We start from the raw sequence: 23,194 nt of genomic DNA on the forward strand, positions 1-23,194 counted from the left end.
CATAAAAAAGATGTATTCCCTCCTTACCTTGGGGTGGTTCTAGGGTAGGGAGGGGACAGTGGCATGGCACCATTCATTGCCTGTCTTTCCTTTCTCGTGGGGGAGGGGTGGTGTCTAGGTTAGAGCTGGCTCTTGGGGACAATCCCTTGACCAGTATCTGGTGGACTAATACTGCTGAGGGGCTAGGTAGAAAGGGGGAAGGGAGGGGCAGTACCTCCATTTCTCACAATGTGGACTTCGGCTGGTATCCCATCCCCTCCAGGCCCCGTGGTTCGAATCTGCACCAGAGCGTGACCAATGTCTTCAGGTACTGGTATTTCTATCCAGTTCTTGCTGGTGAGGTGGAGCATAGGAGTTGGCTGCAGGTCATTCTGATACAACATCTGTGGGATAGAAGTTTCCAGATGGAGCCTCCTGGACCCTCAAGGGGTCCTTCCTGCCTCCTCCAGTTTCTCATTGGTCAAGCTCACCAGTGGGAGGTAGGTGTGCAAACAGCTAAGCTGCCTGGTCAGACCCCCCCAGCCCATCCCTACCCTGCCCTCATGCAGCAGTACCATGTATGTGTTTTTATAGCCTCTACCGTGAACTACCCAGAGTCCCTATACTTCTGTCTCTCCTAGCCCCAGATGCCACACTGCTAGGGATTGCAGGTCCCTGTGACCACTGGAAAGACAGGAGCTATTTCTCCTCATAGCAGGCTTGCATGCCCTTTCTCACCTTGTAGCCAGTGACTGTAGATTCATTTCGGAGAGGAACCACAGGGTCCCACTTAAGGCTGAGGCTGGAACTTGAGAAAGTCCAGGAGATGTTGCCAGGAGGTCGCCGTGGTGCTGCGGGGGGTGAGGGGTGGGGAGATTGGGGACACTGTTGTATGCTTCTGCGGCCACCTTTTACCACTAGCCAGCCCCTTTCTGATGCCCACCCATATAGCAGGGATTCTCAGAACAATCTGTCACCACAAAAATCCAGAAGATGCCTCAGAGGCCATGGCCATGTTCAGTAGGTCCTCTGACTTGCTTCTGCCTGGTGCTAACCATGTGGCAGGAATTGTCCCTACCCCGTGGCACATGCCCTTCCTCATCCCTGGCACTCACGGGGCTTCATGGTCATGGCATCAGCTGAAGGGCTAGCTGGTCCGGTGCCAGCCCTGTTGTAGGCCCTCACAGTTACATGGTACTTGGTGTTGGGGTACAGGCCGGTGACTCGGGCACTGGAGTCTAGCCCTGCCGTCCTCACTCGGTCAGCGGCAGCTTCTTTGTCCCCGGCTTTCCAGTAGCGAATCTACAAGGGGCAGGATATGTTAAAGTGCATGGCAAAGCTTTTGGCTGCACAGTCTCCATGCTTCTCTGGTACTCCGGCTGGTCTAGTTTGATAACCTGCACGCTAGGTCAGGTGACCTAGAAAGAATGGTAATGCGGCTGTGGCTATTCAACAGTGTCTACTCCAAGGACGGTGTCCAGGATATGGGAGGAAAGAAGTAGGTGACTAGTGGGGAGATGAGCAGAGGTGAGAAAGGCCCAGGTTATTGCCATCTTTTGTTTGTTTGTTTGTTTGTTTGTTTGTTTGTTTTTCCAGACAGGATTTCTCTGTGTAGCACTGGCTGTCCCGGAACTCACTCTGTAGACCAGGCTGGCCTCGAACTCAGAAATCCACCTGCCTCTGCCTCCCAAGTGCTGAGATTAAAGGCGTGCGCCACCACTGCCTGGCGGTTATTGTCATCTTTAAGCCTTCTAAAGCTCCCCCCCCCCCATCACTTAGGCCATGCCCAGCAAGCTCATTCTAGTACCAATGGGGTGCCAGGGTCTACTGCAGACCTGTGGCTGCCTCTGCCTCCTACACTTCAGTCCCCGGAGGCTGGCTCTCAATGCAGTGTTCATCTCACTCACTCAGATGCTATCTTGGAGCATCTGCTGGGATACAAAGTGTATGTGTGTGCTTGTAACGTGCCCAGTATACACAACTCCAGTCACCAGCAGAATAGCAGACCTTAAATAGTCTTCAATCAAGGGCTAAGAGTGGAGCTAGCATCTCCCAGTGATCTGTCTAACCTATTGTGCAAATCTCAGGAGCCAACCCTGGGAGACACAGCCTGATAGTGGGCTCTCTCTCTCTCTCCCTCTCCCTCTCTCCCTCTCTCTCTCTCTCTCTCTTCCTCTCTCTCTCTCTTCCTCTCTCTCTCTCTCTCTCTCTCTCTCTCTCTCTCTCTCCCTCTCCCTCTCTCCCTCTCTCTCTCTCTCTTCCTCTCTCTCTCTCTCTCTCTCTCTCTCTCTCTCTCTCTCTCTCTCTCCTCTCTCTCTCTCTCTCTCTCTCTCTCTCTCTCTCTCTCTCTCTCTCTGACAATATTGGGCCTGGGTGTTTCGTCTTCCTTCCCTCTTGATCCCCTCACTGAGGAATTAGTGATCCTAGGGGAATGACTAGTAAGCTGTCAGATGTTGCCATCTACTCTGGAAAGCCTAGCCTTGCCTCTTTCCGGCCCCAGGGGACGCTCACCTCATATCCCAGGAGGATGCCGTTCATGTCTTGTAGCACAGGCTCCCAGCTTACGTTCATCTCTGAGGATGAGGAACCCTTGGCCCAGACCTTGGCAGGGGCCACCTTGGGCTCTAGGGAGAATAAATAAAGAATGGGCATATGTTGCCAAGCCACCTCTGCATCCCACAGAGTGACTGACCCTGACTAGGACTGTGCTGAGGATTTGGGGGGAAATCCCAGGGCCCAAGATGAAGCTTAGTGCGCAGGATGAAGCCCAGGGGACACCAAGTGCACCCCAGGCTTTCTTCTCCTCCCATGGTGTCCCCTCTCCTTCCCTGTGCCAGGGAGTGCAGGAGGGCCAGGCCCCAGGCCCCACAGCCTACCTTCCTCTGCTGAGTACACGATGGCAGTGAGGCTCTCGGGCCCATCCCCCCGGCGATTGTAGCTTCGGATCTTGACCTCAAAGGGTGTGTAGGGATGGATGCTATCGTTGCTGTAGACGAAGTACTGGGTATCAGCGCCGGGCACCCGGGCCGTCTGCCAACTGGAGCTGCCTTGCCTGCGGAAGGACAGCAGGTAGCCGAAGCCGTCTCCATTCTGGTACTCTCGTGACATGGGCTGAGGGCAAGAGCACGGTGTGGGCCAGGGGTCATGGGTGTGTGTCCCTACCCATCCATCGGACTCCACCCAGTCTTCACCCAGAGGAGTGACCCCGGGATGCCTGTGAGAGATGCAAGGGGAGGGAAGGAAGCTGCCAGCTTCCAAATGAGACTTCATCGGTCTTTTCTGTTGCTGCCACTTTGTCTGTAGACAAACTATGTCAGGAGGGAAAGGGGTGTGACTCCTGAGAGGCAAGGCACCTGCCTGCTTCTCTGTCCCTGTCCACTTACAGTCCAGTTGATGGTAAGCTCTCCAGGGGCTCCTCCCCCTCCACTGAGTCCAGATGGTGCCACAGAGGGGACTGTAAGGGGCAAGAAACACAAATGGGTCATGTTAATGGGCAGAAAGGGGGGAGCAATCCCCTAGCCTGTGCCTGGATCATCTTAGATGGGGTGTCCTAAGTTATTTTCCCATAGTCCTTCTGTGCATGACTGCAGAGTCAGGCTAGCCTGAGAACAATTCCCATCTTTGCTGTACTTCCTCTGCCTAGTCACTTAACCTTTCTGGGCCCTGCCTATACTCTCTAGAGGATGATGATGATGATGATATGATGATGATGATGATGATGATGATGATGTGTCTGTCAAGGTGAAAGTAGAAGAATTGAAATGAGAGGCCAGGCAGCACGGAATGGCTACTCTTATATGTCATCCTTACCCCTGTTGGCTTTAGCTAAACCAGAGACCAACTCCAGTTTGCTTCATTCAGCTGATGAGACTAAAGGATTTTGAATGCCAGTTAATGCAAACAACAACAAAACAATACATTTTGTTAGAGGGTATCCCAAGGTATTTCCCTGATTCTCTCTCTCCCCCTCTCCCTCTCCTTCCCTCTCTCCCCTCTCGATTTAATCTCCCGTCTTTGGTATTAAACAAGACTGAAAAACACAAAGATGGCTTCTGTCAGCTCACAGAGGGCCAGGGTTAAGACAGAAAGCCTGAGGTCCAGAGCAGTTAAGCAACTTGTCCAAAGTTCACACAGCTAACGCACCGCCCAGCTAGAACGTGATCTCTGCTCTTATGACTTTAAAGATCCTCGCTGTCCCTTTGCGCGTCTGTGCGCATCAGTTTCTGAGATGCTAGAATCCCTAAGAAGTTCGGTCAGAAAGCATGCCTTCTGGAGTTTCCTACTCAACACGGGTGCCAGATTAAAATGTTGTGTGGTTCCAGAACCTGGAGAGTCAGCCTGGAGCAGGTAGGAGACATGGAGGTAGACCCTCCACCACACGCAAGCACAGGTCTGGCTGGATAGGAGGGAGACAGGATTCTGACCACGATGCCGCTGTGTGGTCCCAGGCCCTCCGCTGGGAATGGTGAGAGCATAGCAGCTGCCTCTGGGCAGGTGAAGGCCATGCCTGAGCCCTTCCTGGTTCTCTCCTCACACTCTCCCCTGACTCTGACAAACGCTTTCACTGAGGGTCTCAGGCCTCCTGCTCCACAGATGCCAGTGAAACAGGGCCTGGAGTCTGGCTGCCTCTCCAGCCCCCTGCACAGTGAATGTGTGTCCACACCCACACGAGTGTACACATGCACACAGACACCTTCCTCATTAGCTGATTTCTGCAGTTTGTGGGCACTTAAAAACCCACTCAAGGTTCTTGTCCTAGGTTCAAGAGCAGGCTCTCACAGTGTGATCCTTGTTCAAATCAGCTCTTCTGGCTTTAAATACTAAGCCAAAACAATGACTATAGATCTGCCTGCAGGCGTGCTTTTCAGCAAGGGGTTTGGATCAGGCGCTTTGTCTAAGCAGCAGCTTGTCTCTAACTTTTCATCTTTCGCCTATTGACCAGAGAGCCGAGGCCTGGTAAGCAGATTGGAACTTTGTTTCTGCTTCCTCTGCTGGGGGTCCCTTGGCTGCCCCTCCCTCCCACCCTCTCTGATGCCCCCTCTGTTGGGGCTCCCCCTACTGGAGCTCCTCCCCCACACCGCTGGAGCTGCCCCCCAGAGCTCCCTCTGCTGGGGCTCCCTCTGCAGAAGCTTCCCCTCCTGAGGCTCCTCCCCCCACAATGCTGGAGCTCCTCCTCTAGAGCGCTCTCTGCTGGGGCTCCTCCCCCCACAGCGCTGGAGCTCTCCCCAGCCCCCCCCCCGCCCCCCCGCTCCCCCCCCCCCTGCTAGAGCCTAGAGCTCCCTCTGCTGGGGACTCCCTCTGCTGGGGACTCCCTCTGCTGGGGCTCCCTTTGCAGAGAACTCCAGACACTCACCTGCTTCCTTAGTGCGGATTCTGCTGGAGGGGCCGCTGGGCTCCCCAGTGCCCAAGATGTTGCTAGCTGAAACCCGAAACTCATAGTCCATCCAAGGCATGAGCCCCAGCACCTGGGCAGTTTCCGCGTTGCCCTCGATATTCACAGGATCTGCAAGGTCCCAGGCAGTCAGCGGCCAGCGGCCATTTATGATGGTGGCAGGTTCCGGACCCATGTGGCCATTTGTGTTCTGCCCTCAGCATGGTCCTACCGTTCGTTCGCTAAGCCCTCAATTACTCTTTGACTGAAAAGCTTGTCTGAAAAGCTAGTGAGCTCTGATGCCACAGGGCCTTTGCTCTTCCCTCCACGGATGTTGAGCATGCCGGCGTTCTCTAGCAACACAAGGCTGCTGCCTCCAGCTCTCCCTCTCCTTACCCTCCTGGCTATGAAGGTTTCCCTGCCTGCCTAGGTTCTCCCTGGAGGTAAGAGAACACACCTTAATTCTTTTCAAAGCCTTAGGGTCAGCCTTGACCCTTTGACCCCTGTCTTCTGCTGTGCACACAGTGGTTATTAAAACTGACCCACATGGTGCCTCATACTTACTGGTCCGAACCTGCTTCCATTTCCCTGAGGGTGGAGTCCGCGCTTGCAGGGTGTACTTGGCAATGGGGCTGTGATTGTCAAAGCCACGACTCCAGCTAAGCTGAACAGTAGTGTCTCCAATGTCTCTCACCACCACACCCCCAGGAGGACCTGGGGGACCTGTAAGAAGCAGAGCACCCTGGGTCAGAGGTGGACAGTTTGAGTCGGTTTTATCTAGCCTCAGCTTGGGCTGACTCAGTATCTAGATGGGGCATCAGAGGGCAGGAGAGATAGGGTGGGAGGCCAGAGGATGGGGGCAGAGGAGAAAGATGAGGAGCGAAGCATCTCAGACTTGGTGGCTCACAGAAGGGTGTACAAGTTTGCCCTGTACTGGACCTGGAACTCCTGGGCTCATGAGGTAAAGTCTTAGGGGTGTTTAGGGTACATTTTCTTTCTTGATCATGGCTTTGGAAGACATAGTCTACTCATTTAGGACCCACAAAGAACTACACAGGCACTAAACAGAAGTGTCCATCTCTCCAGCTTCTGTCAGCCTTCAGGGAGGGAAGAGAGGTGGGGAGAGTCGGAAAGCCTAGAGCCTCTCTGAGACCTGTGGTGGCTGACTCCCATTACCTCGGACCAGGACTGTGGCCTCCTTGGATGCACCATCCACCACTGTCTGGGCCATGCATGTGTATGTCCCTCCGTGGCGTAGCTGGGCATTCAGGATAGTCAGGTCCCCAATGGTCTCCTTCTGTGCACAGGGAACAGCAAGGAATGATGAGACAGGAGGAAGCCCTGACTAGTGTAATAGGCCACAAGACGAAATGGAGCCTAGATTCCCTGGCTGAATGGCATCCATGCTCTCTGTGCCTCAGTGTTCCTATCTGTTCAATGGGAAGAATGAGCTACTTGGTACCACTGGACATCAAAGCGTGCCACATAAGACAGTCTTCATGAGCCAAGTTAATGATGGCATTTGCACTAGGGGAGAGGGACAATAGTGGAGAGAATCTCCTGGGGTACTTGGAATGCTAAAGCTTGATTCTAACTTAGAAGGGTGGTCCTTGGGTGGATGCAGGAAAGGTGGCGGTGGGTCCTAGGGTGAGCTTTCTCGGCATGGCCTCGGGGGTTAGGGGAAACTTTGGAAAGCCTGAAGCTGGTAATGACTGAGGCCATCTCAAGTCCCCTGTCTTATCTGGAAGGAGGGAGAATTATGAGGCCTCAGGCCTTACCACACTGGCTCTCCGGTAGTGACCTCCAGGCTTATCAAAGTCAACAGGGAAGTCATCCAGGGTCCAGGTGAACGTGAGGTCCATAGTGGGGTCATGCGAGGCGTGGCACTGTAGGGTCAGGTTATCACCCACATTGATGTCAGCACTCGAAGGAGCTAGCGTGATCTTCGTTGCATCTACAAAGCAAAACAGCAACAACAAAACAAGGCTCTGTGAGGGAAAAAGCCCAGGAAGGAGAGAGGCTCTGGCCTGTACCCCTAGAAGAGATGCATATTCATGAGTGGTCAGATTCTGGAGGCTGGCCAGGGGTGGTCCCAAGAGAGACTGAGTTCTGACGTTGCCTTGAAAGCAGATGTATAGGAAGCCAAGAGCAGATGGTTGGCAGAACAGCATCCCAGCATCTGAACAGACCACAGTCCTTACCTCGCACAGACAGGATCCCGGTACTGTTGGCTTTGCCCATGAAGTTCTCAGCAAAGCAGGTATATTTGCCTTCATCCGATCGACTGATGTTTCTGATAATCAAGGTGCCGTCCAAAGTGACAGTCACTCTGCAGCAAGGACAGAAAAAGATCTAGTCAACTGAGGGACACACCGTGGCCATTGGAAGGGGACTGACCTCCAAGACGTCATCTCAGCGGTGGCACACAGAACCTACCTGGTACTGTTCCCCAGAATCTCAGTACCCTTGCTCCACAGTATTGTAGCTTTTGGAGCCGCACGGGGCTGGCACGGGATACTGATCTCTCCCCCTCGGGCTGCAGGGATCAGCCGCCTCACAGGGTTCTGCCTGAAGTCTGGGGCCAGAGCTGCAGGAGAGAGGGTGCTCAAACACTCACCCTCGAGATAGCCACCCGCCCACCTCAACTAAGATGTCACCTGGCTATGTGCTAAGCATCTGGCCTCTGGAGACCAACTTGTCAAGTGGCAGCAACATCTCTAGAACTCATCTACCCCTGTGTCATCACATCTGGCTCCACTCGTCCCTCTCACACGCTCCAACTGTCTGTCTTGCTTTCAACTTTTTCCCTTTTTCTTTTAAAGACTTCTTTTATTTTTACTTTACACACACACACACACACACACACACACACACACATATATATATATATGAATGTTTTGCCTGCTTGTATGTCTGGGTACCACTTGCATGCAGTGCCTAAGGCGGCCAGAAGAGGGCGTATGAGTCTCTGGAACTGGAATTAGAGGTAGTTGTGAGCCACCCTGTGGGTACTGGGGATGGAACCTGGGTCTGCTGTGTAAGAGCAGCCAGTCCTCTTAACTGATGAGTCATCTTTCCACCTCCACGCCCCATAGCTTTCCTTTTAACCCCCTGAATGCCAAGTCTTACCTGCCTTTGGATCATTGTGTCTGCATGCATATTACCTGAAACTTCCCCAGATATTTACAAGTCTGTCTCCCTCAGGTCACAGTCTAAACGTGACTTCCTCAGAGTCTTTCCTGACCACCCCATCTAACCTGCTCACCTGGGTACCACTGCTGTCCTTGGTATTTTTTTAACCATACTTTTAGGGTTCTCTGGAATAAATTCTAAGTTTGTTCCTCTCCCTTTTCTTGTACAGTACTTTAAGTATTTAAGTACTACTGTATTTGCTCCTCATGAGATGCTTTGTAAGTTATTGGTTGAATAATTGAATGAAAGGAAGAGTCTTGGGGCTGGAGAGATGGCTCAGTAAGTCAGAGCATGGACCTGAGTTTAATTTCCAGTGCCCAGTGGCTCACAACCATCTGTAACTCCAGTTTCAGGAGAATCTACACTTTCTTTTGACTTCTGTAACATGTGATACACATACAAATACAGGCATTCGTACAAATAAAATAAAAAATAAAACGAGTAAGTCTTTGTTGAGCCTTATTAAACTTAATAAAGGCTTCTAACGTTCATCTTGCAGCAGAGAAAACGTGCCTTGTAAGCTCAAGTGGCTGGTGTTCCTTGTCCCCGTCTGAATGTCAGGCCTGTCATAGTTCACCCTTTGAATTTCAATTCCCCTCAAAGCGCTGTTCAAGGACAGGATGAAGCATTTTTTAAAATCAGGAAACTGAGGCATAGAATCAGGTAACTTGCCACAGGCCACAGAGCTGAAGGAACTAGGTTAAATACAGATCAGATCTTTTCAATGCAGCAAGTAAAAACAAAAACAAACAAACAAAAAAAAAAAACCCAAAAACCATGTCTTTGGAAAACTCTCAGTCTCATGTCTTGAAACTGGTGCTACTCAGGGGCCATTGGAAAACAAGAAAGAACATACATGTGTATGTTAGCACACGAGCCTGCAAGTGTGCATTTGGAGAAGCCCAGCCAGACACAACCTTCAAGCACCAGGGCTGTCCCTGCCTCCTGGGTCCTTTACCTTGTACAGCCAGCTCAGCACTGGCATAGATGGTGCCATGCTTGTTTTCTGCCACACACTGGTACATGCCGGAGTCCTCCAGGTTCAGCTTAGAGAATCGCAGGTCCCCAGCCAAGACCTCCACCCGGTTCTGTGCAGAAGAGCCAAGGCAGGAAGATGAGGACCACTGGAGGCCAGGAAGGAGTCAGGGGCGGGTGGTGATGGTGATGGTGGTGGTGTGCTGCAGAGGCTGTAAGCTAACATCCCTCAGCATGAGGGTTCATGAATATAGGTCTACTTCAGGGCTGCCTGGTCCTTTAGGTCTCCTGGAGGCTAGATTAAGGTTACATTTCTGGTTGATGGAGGGATCCCAGATCTCTGTGATGCTACACAGGTGACCCACCTGTGGCCATGTATCTCTCTGTGAGAAGAAGCACCAGAACGTCCCAAGACCCCTTGGTTGGCCCAGCAGGGTAAGCGGGCCAGGCAGCAGAAGAGGGTGGTCGTGTGGGAGGAAGCCTTGGTTTCCTACCTGGGAGGCCAGAGGTTCCCCGTTTCTCAGCCAGCGCACCATGGGCCGAGGCTTGCCTGCCGCAGCACAGCCCCAACGTAAGTTGGAACCAATGTCGGCTTCTGTGTCTGAGATCACCTTTAGCCACTCAGGCTGAGCTGTGGGGAAGAAAGAGAGGAATAGGGAATTATAAGGCTGCAGTATTTGTAAGTGACAGCAGAGGGCGCTGTTGGTATTCTGGGCTGGAGAGAACAAAGAAATGAGGGCGAAGAAGCTGGCACTCTCTGGTTGTGCCAGGGACTGATTTAGCAACTAAATCTTTTGAAATACTTGTGTGCTTTCTGTATGCCCCCGCTGAGCTCTGAAACGGCCTCTCCAGCTATGTTTAGCAGTCCTGGCAAGGGTCAGAAGGCTCAAGCAGAAGGCCTCCCAGTCTCTTGGATTTTCATGCTGCTTCCTCAGGGAAGACGGAGGTATCTCCAGCTCAGTACCTTGCACAATGATGCGTCCCTGGACGGTGTCACGGCCCTTGGAGTTCTCTGCCTCACATTCATAGGTACCCTCATCTTCAAAGCTAACACTGGGGATCTGCAGGGTGGGCTCTGCTGTGCCCCACTGAGGGGACAAGGAACCATCCACTTTGCGCCACTTGATCCTGGGAACAGGGCTGGCAGGGGAGAAAGAGCCAGAGGGGATGAGCTGAGCTGAGCATGTTTCTCGAGTGTCCACAGAGCCTATGCTCACACTCGCAGGCCCTCCTGAAGCACTGGACAAGGTGAAGGGGACTCCTGTTTGGGAGGGGACAGACGGGAAGAGGGCACAAACGAGACTAGGAACAGGCTTTTATAGGTCCCTTTTATCATCACCCCGCCTTTCCAAGGCATGTTAGTTATTAGTAATTTGGACATTAAAATGGGCTAGGGAACCATTGGATCTGAGGAATCAACATGTTACCCTGCTCATTTATACATGTTTCCTGGATGCTCAAGAACATCCCACACAGCAGAAAGCAATGACCCTTGCTCTAGAGGATCCTTTTTCCGGGACAGCAAGAAAGAGAAGCAAGCCTTTCTGCTGTAATTTGTGAAATGGCTAATGTAACATTCATGCCACACCTGTCAAAGCACCAAGCACCACTCTCAGGGCCTGGTATCCATGGACCCAACTGATCTTTGTAAGAATCCTTTAGCCACTGTCAACCCTGACCATCCGTCAGTCCTAGAGCTGAGCCTCAGATGTGAGGTTGTTTGCCCGAGGTCTCCCAGCCAGCAAGTGTTGAAGCTGAGCTTTGAACCAGCAGGATGGGGTCGGCACACTGTTTTTTCTGCTGCTAGCCCTGGCTTGCTCCTTAAACTGCTTAGGATTTTACTGTTTACTGTTGGGAGGCCACATGACTCCCTCATGCCTATAAAGCCCCTCCATCTGTGTGTGTGTGAGTGTGTGTGAGTGTGTGTGAGTGTGTGTGTGAGTGTGTGTGTGAGTGAGTGTGTGTGAGTGAGTGTGTGTGTGTGTGTGAGTGTGTGTGTGAGTGAGTGAGTGTGTGTGAGTGAGTGAGTATGTGTGTGTGTGTGAGTGAGTGTGTGTGTTTGTGAGTGTGTGTGTGTGAGTGTGTGTGTGTGAGTGTGTGTGTGTGAGTGAGTGTGTATGTGTGTGTGTGTGAGTGAGTGTGTGTTTGTGAGTGTGTGTGTGTGAGTGTGTGTGTGTGTGTGTGTGTGTGTATGTGATGTCTCACTGGCAGAACTTGTTTTATAGGTAGTGGGTGGTGCCTGTTTTGTGTCCAGGACTCTGTTAGTCTATTGACTTTGTTCTCTTTAACTCTGTGATCCCTCCTGCTCTTGAGGGGCTTTGAAATGAAACCCTGCCTGGGCCCAGGACACTCTTGTCCTGATGGTACTTACTTCCCAAAGGCAAAGCACTCCAGGGTGACCTGCTGCCCAACCAGTGCGTACGTCTCTGGGGGGAACCGGGCTTTGATACTGGGAGCAAAGAGTCGAGGATCTGGGGGGGTGGAGGGGAGAGAGAGATTGACTGTGTGAACCACATGCAAAGGGCTCCAGGGAGGTGCTTTGTATTAGGGCCCATGCCTTCCAAAGTTCACAGATCACCACATAAATATTTGGAATCTCCAAATGTTCTCTTTTTCTGGGGGGCCTGGGGCAAGGATCTGAGACCCGGCAGCAGGACCTCATATATTCTGAGCTGCAATTCTTAAGCTTGGTAGAATACCATTTCTCCAAGGCCTATTGACCCTTTCAGCCTCCATTACCCTAGATCCTGACCTTCAGCAGCCAGGTTGAGCTGCGCGAATTTGCTGAAGACGCTCTTGGTGGAGAAGTCCAGGTGGCTGGTAGCCAGGCAAGAGTAGTTGCCCAGGTCCGAGGCATTGGTGCGGGCGATGTACAGGTTCCCTGTGGTCTGGGACACGAAGTGACGCCCATCCGTTGGGATGAAGTTGGGGAACTCGTTGAGGAGCCAGCGGTAGGACAAACCTAGAAAGGAAGGAGTCTGAGGAAACAAGGGTGTACTGGGATCACAGGCAATCTGGGCAAGACCCCAAACATGCTGCAAACTCTGTCTTCTCATGAGAACTTGCAGCTCTGATCAGGGGCTGGGGGTGGAGAGGGGAGAGATGACTTTGACTCTCTCCTCACGATGAACTGCGAACACTCTCAGTCCAGCTAGGAAATTGCAGAGCCATTGAAAGTTAAGACTTACCACCTCCTGTTCTGTTTTTCCTCTCCCATGCTAGCATCCAGAAGTCCTTTCTGGTACATTCCCCCTCCCAGTCCTGCGCTGGCCCAGAATCCCCACTTACCTGGGTAGTGGGCAGGTGGGTTACAGGGCAGCATCACCCCCCAGCCCTCGTGGGTTTTCACGGGGTCTCTCTCCTCCTTGGAGAATTCCTGTAGAACTGGAGATGGAGAAGAGGGCTCAGGCAACTGTCTTCAAGCATGCAGCGCCCCAGTTCCTCCACCATGGGCAAGAAGCAGTCGCTAGCATGCCATTTGCTGGCAGGAAAGCCTGGCTCGAGGCTACCGCCACCTGTCCTTCCTGGGAACCTTTTCCTGGCCCCGTCTACCCACACCCAACAGCTTGGCTCCCATGGATCTCACAGCCGAAGCGGAGGACAGCTTCCTTGCTGACGACAGTGCCTACTGGGTTAGAGGCTAGGCACTGGTAGACACCAGCATCCTGTGCTTTGGTGGGACTCATGATGACCAGGTTGCCCCCCATCAGCTGGTGACGGGAACCAGGTTCCAGGTTCATCTCTGTGCCGTTCATCTTCCACCTGTAGCCGGGATGAAGTGGGGATGGGACTTCAGATCTCAATGGGTAAGACTGGTGTCAAGGAATGCCATATGGCTGCCCGGAGCCTCCCCGCTCTCTTACCTATAGGTGGCTGGAGGGCTAGCTCGGGCACGGCACGCCAGTGTCACCTGATCCTCTGCAGACTCCTCTGGGAATAGCAGGCCAACAGGTTGCTCTTCAAAGACGGGTCCAAAGGTAGCTGGGGTTCCCTGGGAAAAACTCCATCCTGCAAACAGGGGGTACCACTATAGCCTCAATGTCTGAGACGAAGTCCAATGTCAAGGGCAGAACTTACTGGGGCTGCACCCTTTCCTGTGTCGTCCAGTAGGTAGCTATGGACCATGTGTGGCTATTGAGGGTTTTGGAATGTGTCTAAGGAACCAAACTTTAATTTAATTAAAATTAATTTAAAACAGACTGGGCAGGCCCATCAATCTACACTGGCATATTCACTCACCCACCAACAGTCACATATTAAGCACTTGCTGTATACCTGGAACTGGGCTGTGAAATGAATCAGACACACGGTCCCTTTCTTTAAAGGGCTTTGCAGTCCAGGGAAGAAAATTGAGAACGGACAGTACAGGGTGCCATGTTGCAGAGTGCTTTAGGGACAAGATTCGGTAAGACTCTCAGGAAATCTCACACAGCTGAGGCATATGAGAAGACACCGACAGGAAACAGAGGAAAAGAGTGTTATGTGTTCCTGGAGTCCAGTGCCCTCCTAGGGCAGTGTAGTTTAGTGAAAAGTGCTCATCTGGGAGCTGGGCTGGGTCTCCTACTGGCTATATTACCTTGGACAAGCTATAGGCCCTCCTTTCTATTGATCTGATGTTTTCCTATGAAAAGAGTGGAAATTCACTTCTCAGGTAATGTGTTTATAAAAAGATAAAGAAAGAGGGAATATGTTCTATATTGAGGGGCAGTGAGGTGTTGGGGAAGGGGGTGTCTCAGCGGGCCCATGTCAAGGCATCCTGTCCCCCTGAGGGATCAACCGCACTATATATGGTATAGTATAGAATAGAGTTTATTCAGGGCATGAGGAGGGGAGTCAAGAGGGTAGCAGAGGCAGAGAAAGGCAGAGAAAGATTAGAGAAGTAGAGGCCGGCCATGAGCACATGGAGGGGGGTAAGGAATGGGGAAGGAGGGGAAGGAGCGAGGGGACAGAGTGAGACCAAGAGAGCAAGAGGAACAAGAGAAAGGAGGGGGCAAGCAACCCCCTTTTATAATGGGTCAGGCCTATCTGGCTGTTGCCAGGTAGCTGTGGGGTGGAGTTTAGACAGAATGCTAACACCAGGTCCATAACAGGGTCTAACAGTGAAAAATAGGGAGGGCCTGACACAGGATGCAAACAGCACCTGGCTGTTAGACTCAACTGGGGTCAGGGGTGAAGGACAGCTAGATGTTGGCTGGGTTAGCAAGTCGAATGGTAGCAGTTTTATAACCATGTCCCGTCTCAGGAAAGAAAGGCCCAGTGGTCATCCAGTCACTCTGTGTCAGCCAGGTGATGTTGCTTAGCAAATGGGTTTCACACTTGCCCTTCCCAGCCCTGTCTCAGCCAGGGCCTTGCTTTGCACACACCATTGTCCTGTCTCACCAGCACAGGATCAGCAGGCAGGGGCCTGGGCAGTACTTCACACCCGCATAGGCACAGTGGGAGTTCCACCACTGCGAGATCAGGTGGGAGCCAGGCCCCCTAATTGGCCCCAATCTCTCCTGCAGCTGATTTCAGACCTTCCGTGTTGGGTGGGGGATGGGAGGAGGGAACTCCATTAACCAATTAGTGCCTTCTTTCTGGGCACATCCAGCTGCCAGCCCTCTTCTGAGCGAGTGTGGTCCCTCTGCTGCATCTGAGGGCCAGCTCTGGCCTCTTGGGAGTTGGGGCATCTGCTAAGCAGCCCTCTGAATGAGAAATGAGGTAGGAGGCAGGACTTTCAGAACAGTCTGGCAAGGGCTTCCCTTGAGTCCTGTTTATGTCGTCTGCCCCTCCCCCAGTTGCTTGCCACTCTCTCTTACTGCTGCCTGGGGCCTCAGAGGTGGTGTTTGACAGCAACTGCATCATCTCCCCCTAGAAAGCCCAGCTTAATCCCGAGTTAATGATGGTGATGGAGGGTAGGGACCCTGTCCCAGCTGGGACCACCTGGAGAGAGGGGAGGATGGAAAGCAGGAGAAGGAGGGATGGAGAGGCTGCTGGGAACAACCACCGTAGGCAATAGCAGCTTCCAGGAACTCAGTCTGGGTGGTGGGAGGTGGCAGAGTGGGGTCTGGGCACACCTGTAGTTAAGATTAAGATTGTTGTCTTTCATCTTGAAAAGGCTGTCTCTTCTACACTCAGTCAAGTGCACACCCTCACGCACACCCCAATACTCACATGTACACACCTTCATGTCTTACCTGCACATGATCGTACAATGTTCTCACAACACACATGTGCTCATATACAGGTGTCTCTCTCTAAGCCAATCAGATGGCCAGATATGCATCAGCACACACTTCTGGATAAGGCAGGCAGAGCTGCCAATAGCCCCGCCTGCTCATCCCATATGCATGTATCATTGATAATAATTAAGCCATGATAAGAATTGTGCTGTTGATCTGTTTGCATATATGGCTGCCTGATACCATACTCTAAATTCCTTCTCAAAGTGATCTAAGAAGTGAGGTGCTTCTTATGTCTCCAACATGGAGAAAGTTTAATAACTTTCTGCACTTCAAAGCAAAGGAGGTCTGCCCTCATCCAGCCTCGCCTTGCAGCCCACATTTTTAACCACAGTGGCTACAGTTCCTGACTTCAGGTTTTTGGGGCCATCTGAGGCCCTGGCTTCACTCTGGAGGCCTGAAATCAGAAGTTCTGGGAATGAAACCCAGAAATCTGGGTGTAAAAGATGCTTCTGAAAGGAGCTGGAGTTGAGGGCATGGAGGTCCAAGATGTGCTGCACTCACACCCGCACCCCATAGCCTCTATCTGGTCTACAGACCGCCTCACACAGCCCACACTACTCCAAGTAGCTACAGACAGACCTGTCTATGCTGCCGTACATACAGGTGAGCACATATGGACACACATACTCCCCGGCAAAGGCAGCCTTCTCTGTGGCTCCTGCCCCCAAAGCCCCCACTCTGCCCCGGTTATTCTTTTCCCCAGAAGAGTCATGAGACACTGCAGTGGAAGAAAGAAGCCAGAGAGATGCTTTGTGAGGGAGGATGCTACGCCTCTCCTTGCCCTGGGTGTGAGTGTCCCAGAGATCTATGCTAGGATCTGTTGAGCAGGCCAATTGCAGAGAAGCACTTTCCAGGTCTCAGGAAGGAGCAGATCTAAAATCGGGCCATACTGGGAGGTGGCAGCCCAGGTCCTGGCCCTAGGCATTTGGCAATTGTCTTCTGACCTATTTGGGTTTGAGTTCCCCAAGGGGTGCTCACACCTCTTGCTTCCAAAGGGAGTTGCCCCCAAGAGAGGGGTTGCTGGAGACCCTCTCCTCTGGCCTTTCTCAATGAGAGTCAAGAGTAGAACATGGATACCAGAGGAGATGGAGGCAGGAGGAGCGGCGTCTAGAGTCATCCTCTCCCTCTCCCTACAGCAGACAGATACAGGATCTCGTTCTGTGCCGTCAGAGCCTCCCACCCTGGCCGTTCCTCCAGTCTGGTGGAGAGAGCCAGGATCAAGGTGTGGGAGTTAGATCCAGTTCTCAGCAGCCCCATGAAGCACCGTGGGTACAGGGTAAATCAGAGCGACAGGGACCTGGCAGGAGCCTTTGAGCATGCCAGCAGAGACAGGTATGGCTGTGTCTCAAACGGTCATGGGCAAAAGGTGCGTTCTAAACTCCAGGGCTGTGGGATGAGTGCTTCTTCTCCCTTGGAGCTCTTTAGGGAAACAGACTCCTGTTGATTTGAATTTTGGCCCCTCAGCAGCAAGCCTTGGAGACGCCCAGCTCCAGGGTGGGAACTCTCCAGATGTTGGATCCCTTTTCTGACTTCCGGCAGCTGCTTCCCATCTCTGGGCTGGGTGAGCACGGGGAGTAGCATGGAGACTGGACCCTCTGTCAGCAACCCTGCCCTGCCTCATCTGGCTGCTCTCTGCCCGACCCAGCCAGGCTCCCTCAGGGAAGCCCCCTGGCATTCTATGGGGTAGCTGCTGTTCCCCTGGATCCAGGGTCCTGGAGCATTCTTTAAGAAAAATGTCTGGATATGATGGAGGTGTCCCATAGAGCACTTGACATGTGGCGAGTCCAGCTGAAGGCATCATTTTCATTTGAATCACATCTTAGCTCAGGGGTCACACTTGGCGATGCCTACCACACTGTGCAGTGACATTCTAGAGGCCACATCTCCAATGGATAGCATGGAGATCTGGCTTTGCCACATTGTGCTGTGGCACTCAGTCTCTGGATCATGTTTTTCTTCATCTTCGATTCATTTCCTCTCCTCCCAACTTCAAAGGGAAGGGAAGACCCGTGTATGGGAAGAATTTAGCAAGGAAATGGCCTCAGCAATGCAGAGGAATTGCTACCTAAGTGGTAGTCATGATTTAACCCTATAATCAGCTGCTCTTACCTGGAGAGGAGACCAGAGCCATTGTGGCCAGCAGCAGCAGCAGCAAGCTTGCCCTTTTCCTGGCCGGTGCTCCCATGGTGGGTGTTTCAGGCAAAGGCAGAGTCCAGAAGAGAGGAGCTGCAGCCCAGCTCCAGGAGAGTCAACTGGAGACTGAGACACACCTGAGAAGACAGGATGGGGGCGCTGAGCATCGGTGCCCTTCCAGCTGCAGGCACATCTGGTTAGGAACTGCCTGGGCTGTAGAGCTAAAGCACTCATCTTCCTCAGATCCCAGAGGAGGGAGGGAGGGGCTTGGCAATTACCATGGAGCTCTTCTAGGGCTGAGTGCTTCCCCGGTCCCCCTGGGAGTCTGGCTCTGCATGGTGGCCCCCCCCCCCTCCAGCCTTCAGGTGCTGATCAGGAAGTGAAAGCGGAACTAATTGGCAGGCAAGAACCCACCTGCCCGCTTGCTTGCACTGGTGATCTCTCTGTGTCTGGAGGAGCCCTGGGGGGCGGTGGGGGCGGGGAAGGGGGTGGGGCTTTGCCTGGCGTTAATGACATCCTCCTCTGGTACCTGGGGATCGGGACATCTCTCTTCCTACTTTTCTTCCCATAGCTGCCCAGGTGGGGGCCACTAAGTCCCCCTGGAGCTGCACAGTCTCTGAATTATGACTGATTTTCTCAAAATAAGGAAAGGCTCACTTTAGCTTTGCTCCAGCCTGTGGTGCCTAGGTAAGGCACCTAGGTGTTTCAAATGGAGTCATGATCTCAGTCCTATCAGCCACACTCCCACCACATGGGTTAGTGATCCACCAGCTTTCTGTACCACTAGCCTTAAGGAAACTCTCAGAGGAGCCTCTGTCTTACACTGGGATAGCAGAGACTTGGTAAAGTCAGGCTGGGTAGGTCACCGGGAGCAGGTCAGCAGCTGGGGACACGAAGACCTCATTCAGAGAGGCAAGGGCAGGGACGGGGTCACCTCCCTATCTACTCTCTGGGAAGATTTCCTGGGACAAGGACTCCCAGAAGCTACCTTGTAGGTTTTGGGGTGAGTCTGGTCACACAGCCCATTCCCCCCTCTCAGAGCTGCCACAGGACCAGAGCACCTGGCTGCAGAGTCTAACAGCCCACCCTGCCGTGGAGCCTGCAGAAGGCCCAGGGCAAGGCAGGTTTGTCCCCACTAATTAGCTATGCAACTTGCTGTCTACATCTGTGTCCTCAATGAAACTGCTTTTTCAGGTCCTTTCAGCTCTGGCTCGCTGGGGCTTCCTGAGATAGCAGAGTCAGGACCCCTGCCCTGTGGGCTGAGAAGGAAGACTGTGTCCCACCTCCCTCCTACTCCACTCATGGGAAAAGCCTTCCAGCCCGCCTCCACCTGGGCTCCCACCAGCAACCAAAAGGCAAGGGGGAGAGTGTCCGGAGCCTGCCAGGGGTGTGTGGCAGGGATGCCTGGCAGAATCAAGAAGCAGGGGTTAGGGTCCAGAGCAGAAGCACTCCCTCCTCATGTGACCCCAGCCTCATCTTCTCTGCTTCTTGTCAGGAAGTGTGTCTGGATGTCACCCCCTGCACTAGGATGCAGACATTTGGCATCTCTCGATTCCCCCATCATCCACAGCACCCTTCTCCCACACCCCAAATAATTTCTCTATAAGTAAGGTGTCCTCATACTGTAGAGCGCTGTTCACCCCTCACCTGCCTGGAAGCGCCCAAGGTATCCCAGCCTGAATACAGAATTCAGCCCTTGATCGTCCACAGCTCCTGCCTGTGGAACGGTTTGTCTCCAGTGGAAGAATATCAGTCCCCTAAGAGGAGAGGCTGTAGTCTGTCCGTCTTAGAGCACCATACTTAGTAAAGTATCTAGCACATATGTTGCTTGTGAGTCGCATTCAACTAATTGAGAACCGTTGTGGCTGTTCGCCTCCAGGAGCCAATGGACACCCATGACACAGATGAGCATACGTGCGTACTCACAATGGAACTCAGTATATAACCTGACCAGGCTGGAAGGAAGGTCTTTGGCACAGCAAATGGTACATATGCCCACACACACAAGCACACCAAGGTCTCCGGGTCAGCAGGGCATCTAGTCATAGGAAATCTCACAAGTGTACTTCTGGCTGCTGCCCAAATATGGGGGCATTGTCCACAGCACAGGGAGGTGCTGGCTCAGTTTGGAGCCCACATACCCAAGGCTTGCAAAACCAAAACCAGTAGGCAAGAGTTGGTAGTACTGCCTTCATCTCTGTTTTTCTTTTCTTTTCTTTTTTTTTTTTTTTTTATAAAGATTGACCTTTTTTTTTTTTTGGATTTTCGAGACAGGGTTTCTCTGTGTAACCCTGGCTGTCCTGGAACTCACTCTGTAGACCAGGCTGGCCTCGAACTTAGAAATCCGCCTGCCTCTGCCTCCTAAGTGCTGGGATTAAAGGCGTGCGCCACCACCACCCGCCTTGACTTTATTTTTAATTATGTGTACTTGTGTGTGAATGCAGGTGCTCACACGTGCTGGAAGAGGGTGTTGAACGCCCTGGAGCTCCACACTGGGCACACACTAGCGCAGGCCCTCGAAAGGAAAGAGCAGGGCATATTCCTAACCTCTGAGGTTTCTCTCTGGCTCCCCGACCTCATCTCTGTACAGCTCCGTGGGTTTAAATAAGTTATCCTCCCTGATGGAGCCTCAATTTCCCCATCAGCAGAATGGGAACTAGGTGAGCATTACAGAGTGGTTCTGTGGCTACACCTGTGCTGGTTATCCGAGTTGCCTCGGAGCGGCTGTGTTGCCTCCGAGCCCTCTGGACCTGTATCAGTCTCCTGTGGAGAGGGAGGCAGAGGATGGTTCTAGATGTCCCTTCTGCCTCCATCTCCTCTAGTTTCCACTTCCTGTTCTTGACTTTCCCAGGAGGCTCCCTGGTTGAGGAACTTGGAAATCGTCCCTGGGTCTGGGGAATCGTGAACTTGTCTCTGGGCATGGAGAAGCCACTCCTCATTTGCTCTCTTGCCTTTTGCCAGCTGGCCAGGGCTGGAGCTCCAGTTCCAACACAATGGCTAGGCTGGGAGGAGCTTGGGCAGAGGGCATTTATCCTGAACACAGCAGAGCAAGGCAGAGGTGAAGTCACAGTGCTCTCACCTTTGCCATGTAGTGGTCAAGATTTCATGTTGTCTTTCTGGTGATGTCTGTAGATTAGAGAGAATCCAATCCCACTGCATACTTTAAACTTTAATCTAGGATTTTTATCATCCACCAGCCTGGCCTAAATACCCTGAGTACCCTCTAAGGACCAAGACCTTAGAGGAGGCTTTGGAGGAGATGTGTGTGGGGTCAGGAAGATATGCAGTTTCTCCTGGGATGAACTGTATATCAGCCAGTGTGAAGAGATATGCTGAGCCCCATCATCCTGGGTAAACTAGGAAAGCCCACATATAAGCCTGGAGTAAGGCTGGAGAGATGGCTCAGTAGATAAGAGCACTGGTTGTTCTTCCAGAGGTCCTGAGTTCAACCACATAGTGGCTTACAACCTATATATAGTATGTATATACATATATTTTTCTTTTTTCTAAATATATATATATATATATATATATATAGTAAAGGTTGGAGCTTTCTGCTTCCATGAAGGTGAGGCAGCCAGACTCTACTATGCCTTGCATTCATTTCCAGTACCATGAGTGCATGCATTTGTGAGCGTGCATGTGTGTGTGTGTGTGAGTGCATGTGTATGAGTGTGTATATGTGAAAATGCATGTATGTAAATGCATGTGTGTGTGTGCCTGTGTGCATATGTGTGTGTGAGTGCATTTGTGTGCGATTGCATGTATGTGTGTGTGAATGCATGTGTGTGTGTGTGTGTATGAGTATGTGTGTGTGAGTATATATGTGTGTATGTGTGGGTGCATGTGTGTATATGTGTGTGTGAGTTCATCTCTCTCTCTCTCTCTCTCTCTCTCTCTCTCTCCACACACACGTACCTTCAACCCATAATCCTTCTGTAGCCAACTCTCAAACACTGGGATCATAGGAATGTGCTACCACATCTAATCCCATCACAGTGTTCAGTAACAATGGGCCAGGCATTGTGCTGAGCACAGGGGAGGCAGTAACTGAGGACCCCCCCCCCGCCCCCCGCCTTTATGGCACTCACTGGATGGCTAAGAGCAGCCACTAGATGTGCTTTCAGGTTCAAAGATCAGTCATCTTCCCGCACCATCTGCTCTATGACATGTCCTAGAAGGCCCAGGATGGAGAGGGCCTTTGTGTCAGAGTGAGGCCGGAGTGGAGTTATGCCAGGCCCAGATTGGCCCAGCTATCTCTGAGCTAGCCAAGTCTTGCCCAGGCCAGCTGCCCTGGTACAGGGGTGCAGGCACAGGCTGGCACAGTCGGGCACAGACTCTCACCATCAAGGGGCTGGTTCTGTGAGGTACTAGCACATGGGAGGATAGGAGGTTCAGGGGTTCTGGTTAAAGTTCCTAGTCCAGGAAACAAAGGGTGAGAGGAAGGAAGGACAGCTTGGAAACAGCAGACTATGAGGTAGACTCCAGCACATGACAGAGTTTCCAGGCTGAGGATCTCTCTGGAGCCAGTTTTAAAAATGTACCTAGTCCAGCAGGTCTGTTGCTGCCTCCTGGGATGTCCAGTTCCCTCTCGCCCCAGCTCTTCCCTTCATCAGTCAAGCAGAGCAGAGAATTAAAGGGTGTGGTAGTATTACATACACTATAGTCGGAAGCGCGCTTGGAGCATGGTATAAGACACAGAGAGATCTACGGTCAACCTTTAAAATGTTTCAGGAGCCTCTTGGATGCTCACCTCAGCCTCGGCATGTAGCATGTCTCGAGTTTTACAGGGCAGGTTATTGAGCCAATGAGACCTGGGATCCCTAGTTGTTATACTCTGAGTTACTGCCTTCAGTACTAATCTCTTGTACCTTAGTCTTCTGTAAAATGGGGACAAAGAGGGTCACCTCAAGGGACTCTTGTGAGGTCAGAGCGGTAATTGGGCCACTGCTGATGCTTGGGAAAGACTAAACCTTATAACCAAGCTCCCCCCAACCCCACCTCACCCCCCAGGATACACACTGCACTTTTGTGAGTCAGGTGTGTTGACATTCCGTGCTAACGGCAGAGACACCTGCCACTTAGACCTTTTCCTCACATTCCACAGATGCAATGTAATGAGGCAAACTCTAGACTATGGCAGGAAGATATTCCACTGACAGACTTGTACCCAACACCACACATTTAGGGAATGTGGCCTGGGTGTGCCCATGACTCTCTCAGTGGTTTTTCTCTCATGCACTCAACTCCTGCCAGGGACAGAGGGAGACTGAGCTCAATGCCTGTTCTCCGCTTAGGATCCGGTTCTGGATCCTAAGCG

General features: G+C 52.2%; 1 protein-coding gene across 3 annotated transcripts in view; it reads right to left on the reverse strand.

Moving 5' to 3' along the window:
* The window catches only part of Cntn2 (contactin 2), a 33,827-nt gene that overhangs the window by 6,382 nt on the left and 4,251 nt on the right, over nt 1-23,194 (reverse strand). For all 3 annotated transcript variants that reach the window (XR_878318.2, NM_177129.5, XM_006529362.2), the window contains 21 exons: nt 17,851-18,011; nt 13,381-13,525; nt 13,104-13,279; nt 12,806-12,901; nt 12,270-12,479; nt 11,889-11,988; nt 10,482-10,657; nt 10,012-10,148; nt 9,501-9,630; nt 7,787-7,937; nt 7,552-7,679; nt 7,129-7,304; nt 6,527-6,647; nt 5,915-6,073; nt 5,333-5,482; nt 3,363-3,433; nt 2,856-3,090; nt 2,491-2,603; nt 1,095-1,281; nt 718-830; nt 215-383 (listed from right to left, as the gene is read on the reverse strand). Coding sequence is in view for 2 of the 3 variants with exons in the window: in NM_177129.5 (NP_796103.2) it covers nt 215-383; nt 718-830; nt 1,095-1,281; nt 2,491-2,603; nt 2,856-3,090; nt 3,363-3,433; nt 5,333-5,482; nt 5,915-6,073; nt 6,527-6,647; nt 7,129-7,304; nt 7,552-7,679; nt 7,787-7,937; nt 9,501-9,630; nt 10,012-10,148; nt 10,482-10,657; nt 11,889-11,988; nt 12,270-12,479; nt 12,806-12,901; nt 13,104-13,279; nt 13,381-13,525; nt 17,851-17,926 (3,019 nt within the window). In the remaining variant the exon portion in view is untranslated. The remainder of the gene's footprint in view (nt 1-214; nt 384-717; nt 831-1,094; nt 1,282-2,490; nt 2,604-2,855; nt 3,091-3,362; nt 3,434-5,332; nt 5,483-5,914; nt 6,074-6,526; nt 6,648-7,128; nt 7,305-7,551; nt 7,680-7,786; nt 7,938-9,500; nt 9,631-10,011; nt 10,149-10,481; nt 10,658-11,888; nt 11,989-12,269; nt 12,480-12,805; nt 12,902-13,103; nt 13,280-13,380; nt 13,526-17,850; nt 18,012-23,194) is intronic.

Source organism: Mus musculus, chromosome 1, assembly GCF_000001635.26.
Source record: "Mus musculus strain C57BL/6J chromosome 1, GRCm38.p6 C57BL/6J".
In the NCBI taxonomy this organism is placed as follows: domain Eukaryota; kingdom Metazoa; phylum Chordata; class Mammalia; order Rodentia; family Muridae; genus Mus; species Mus musculus.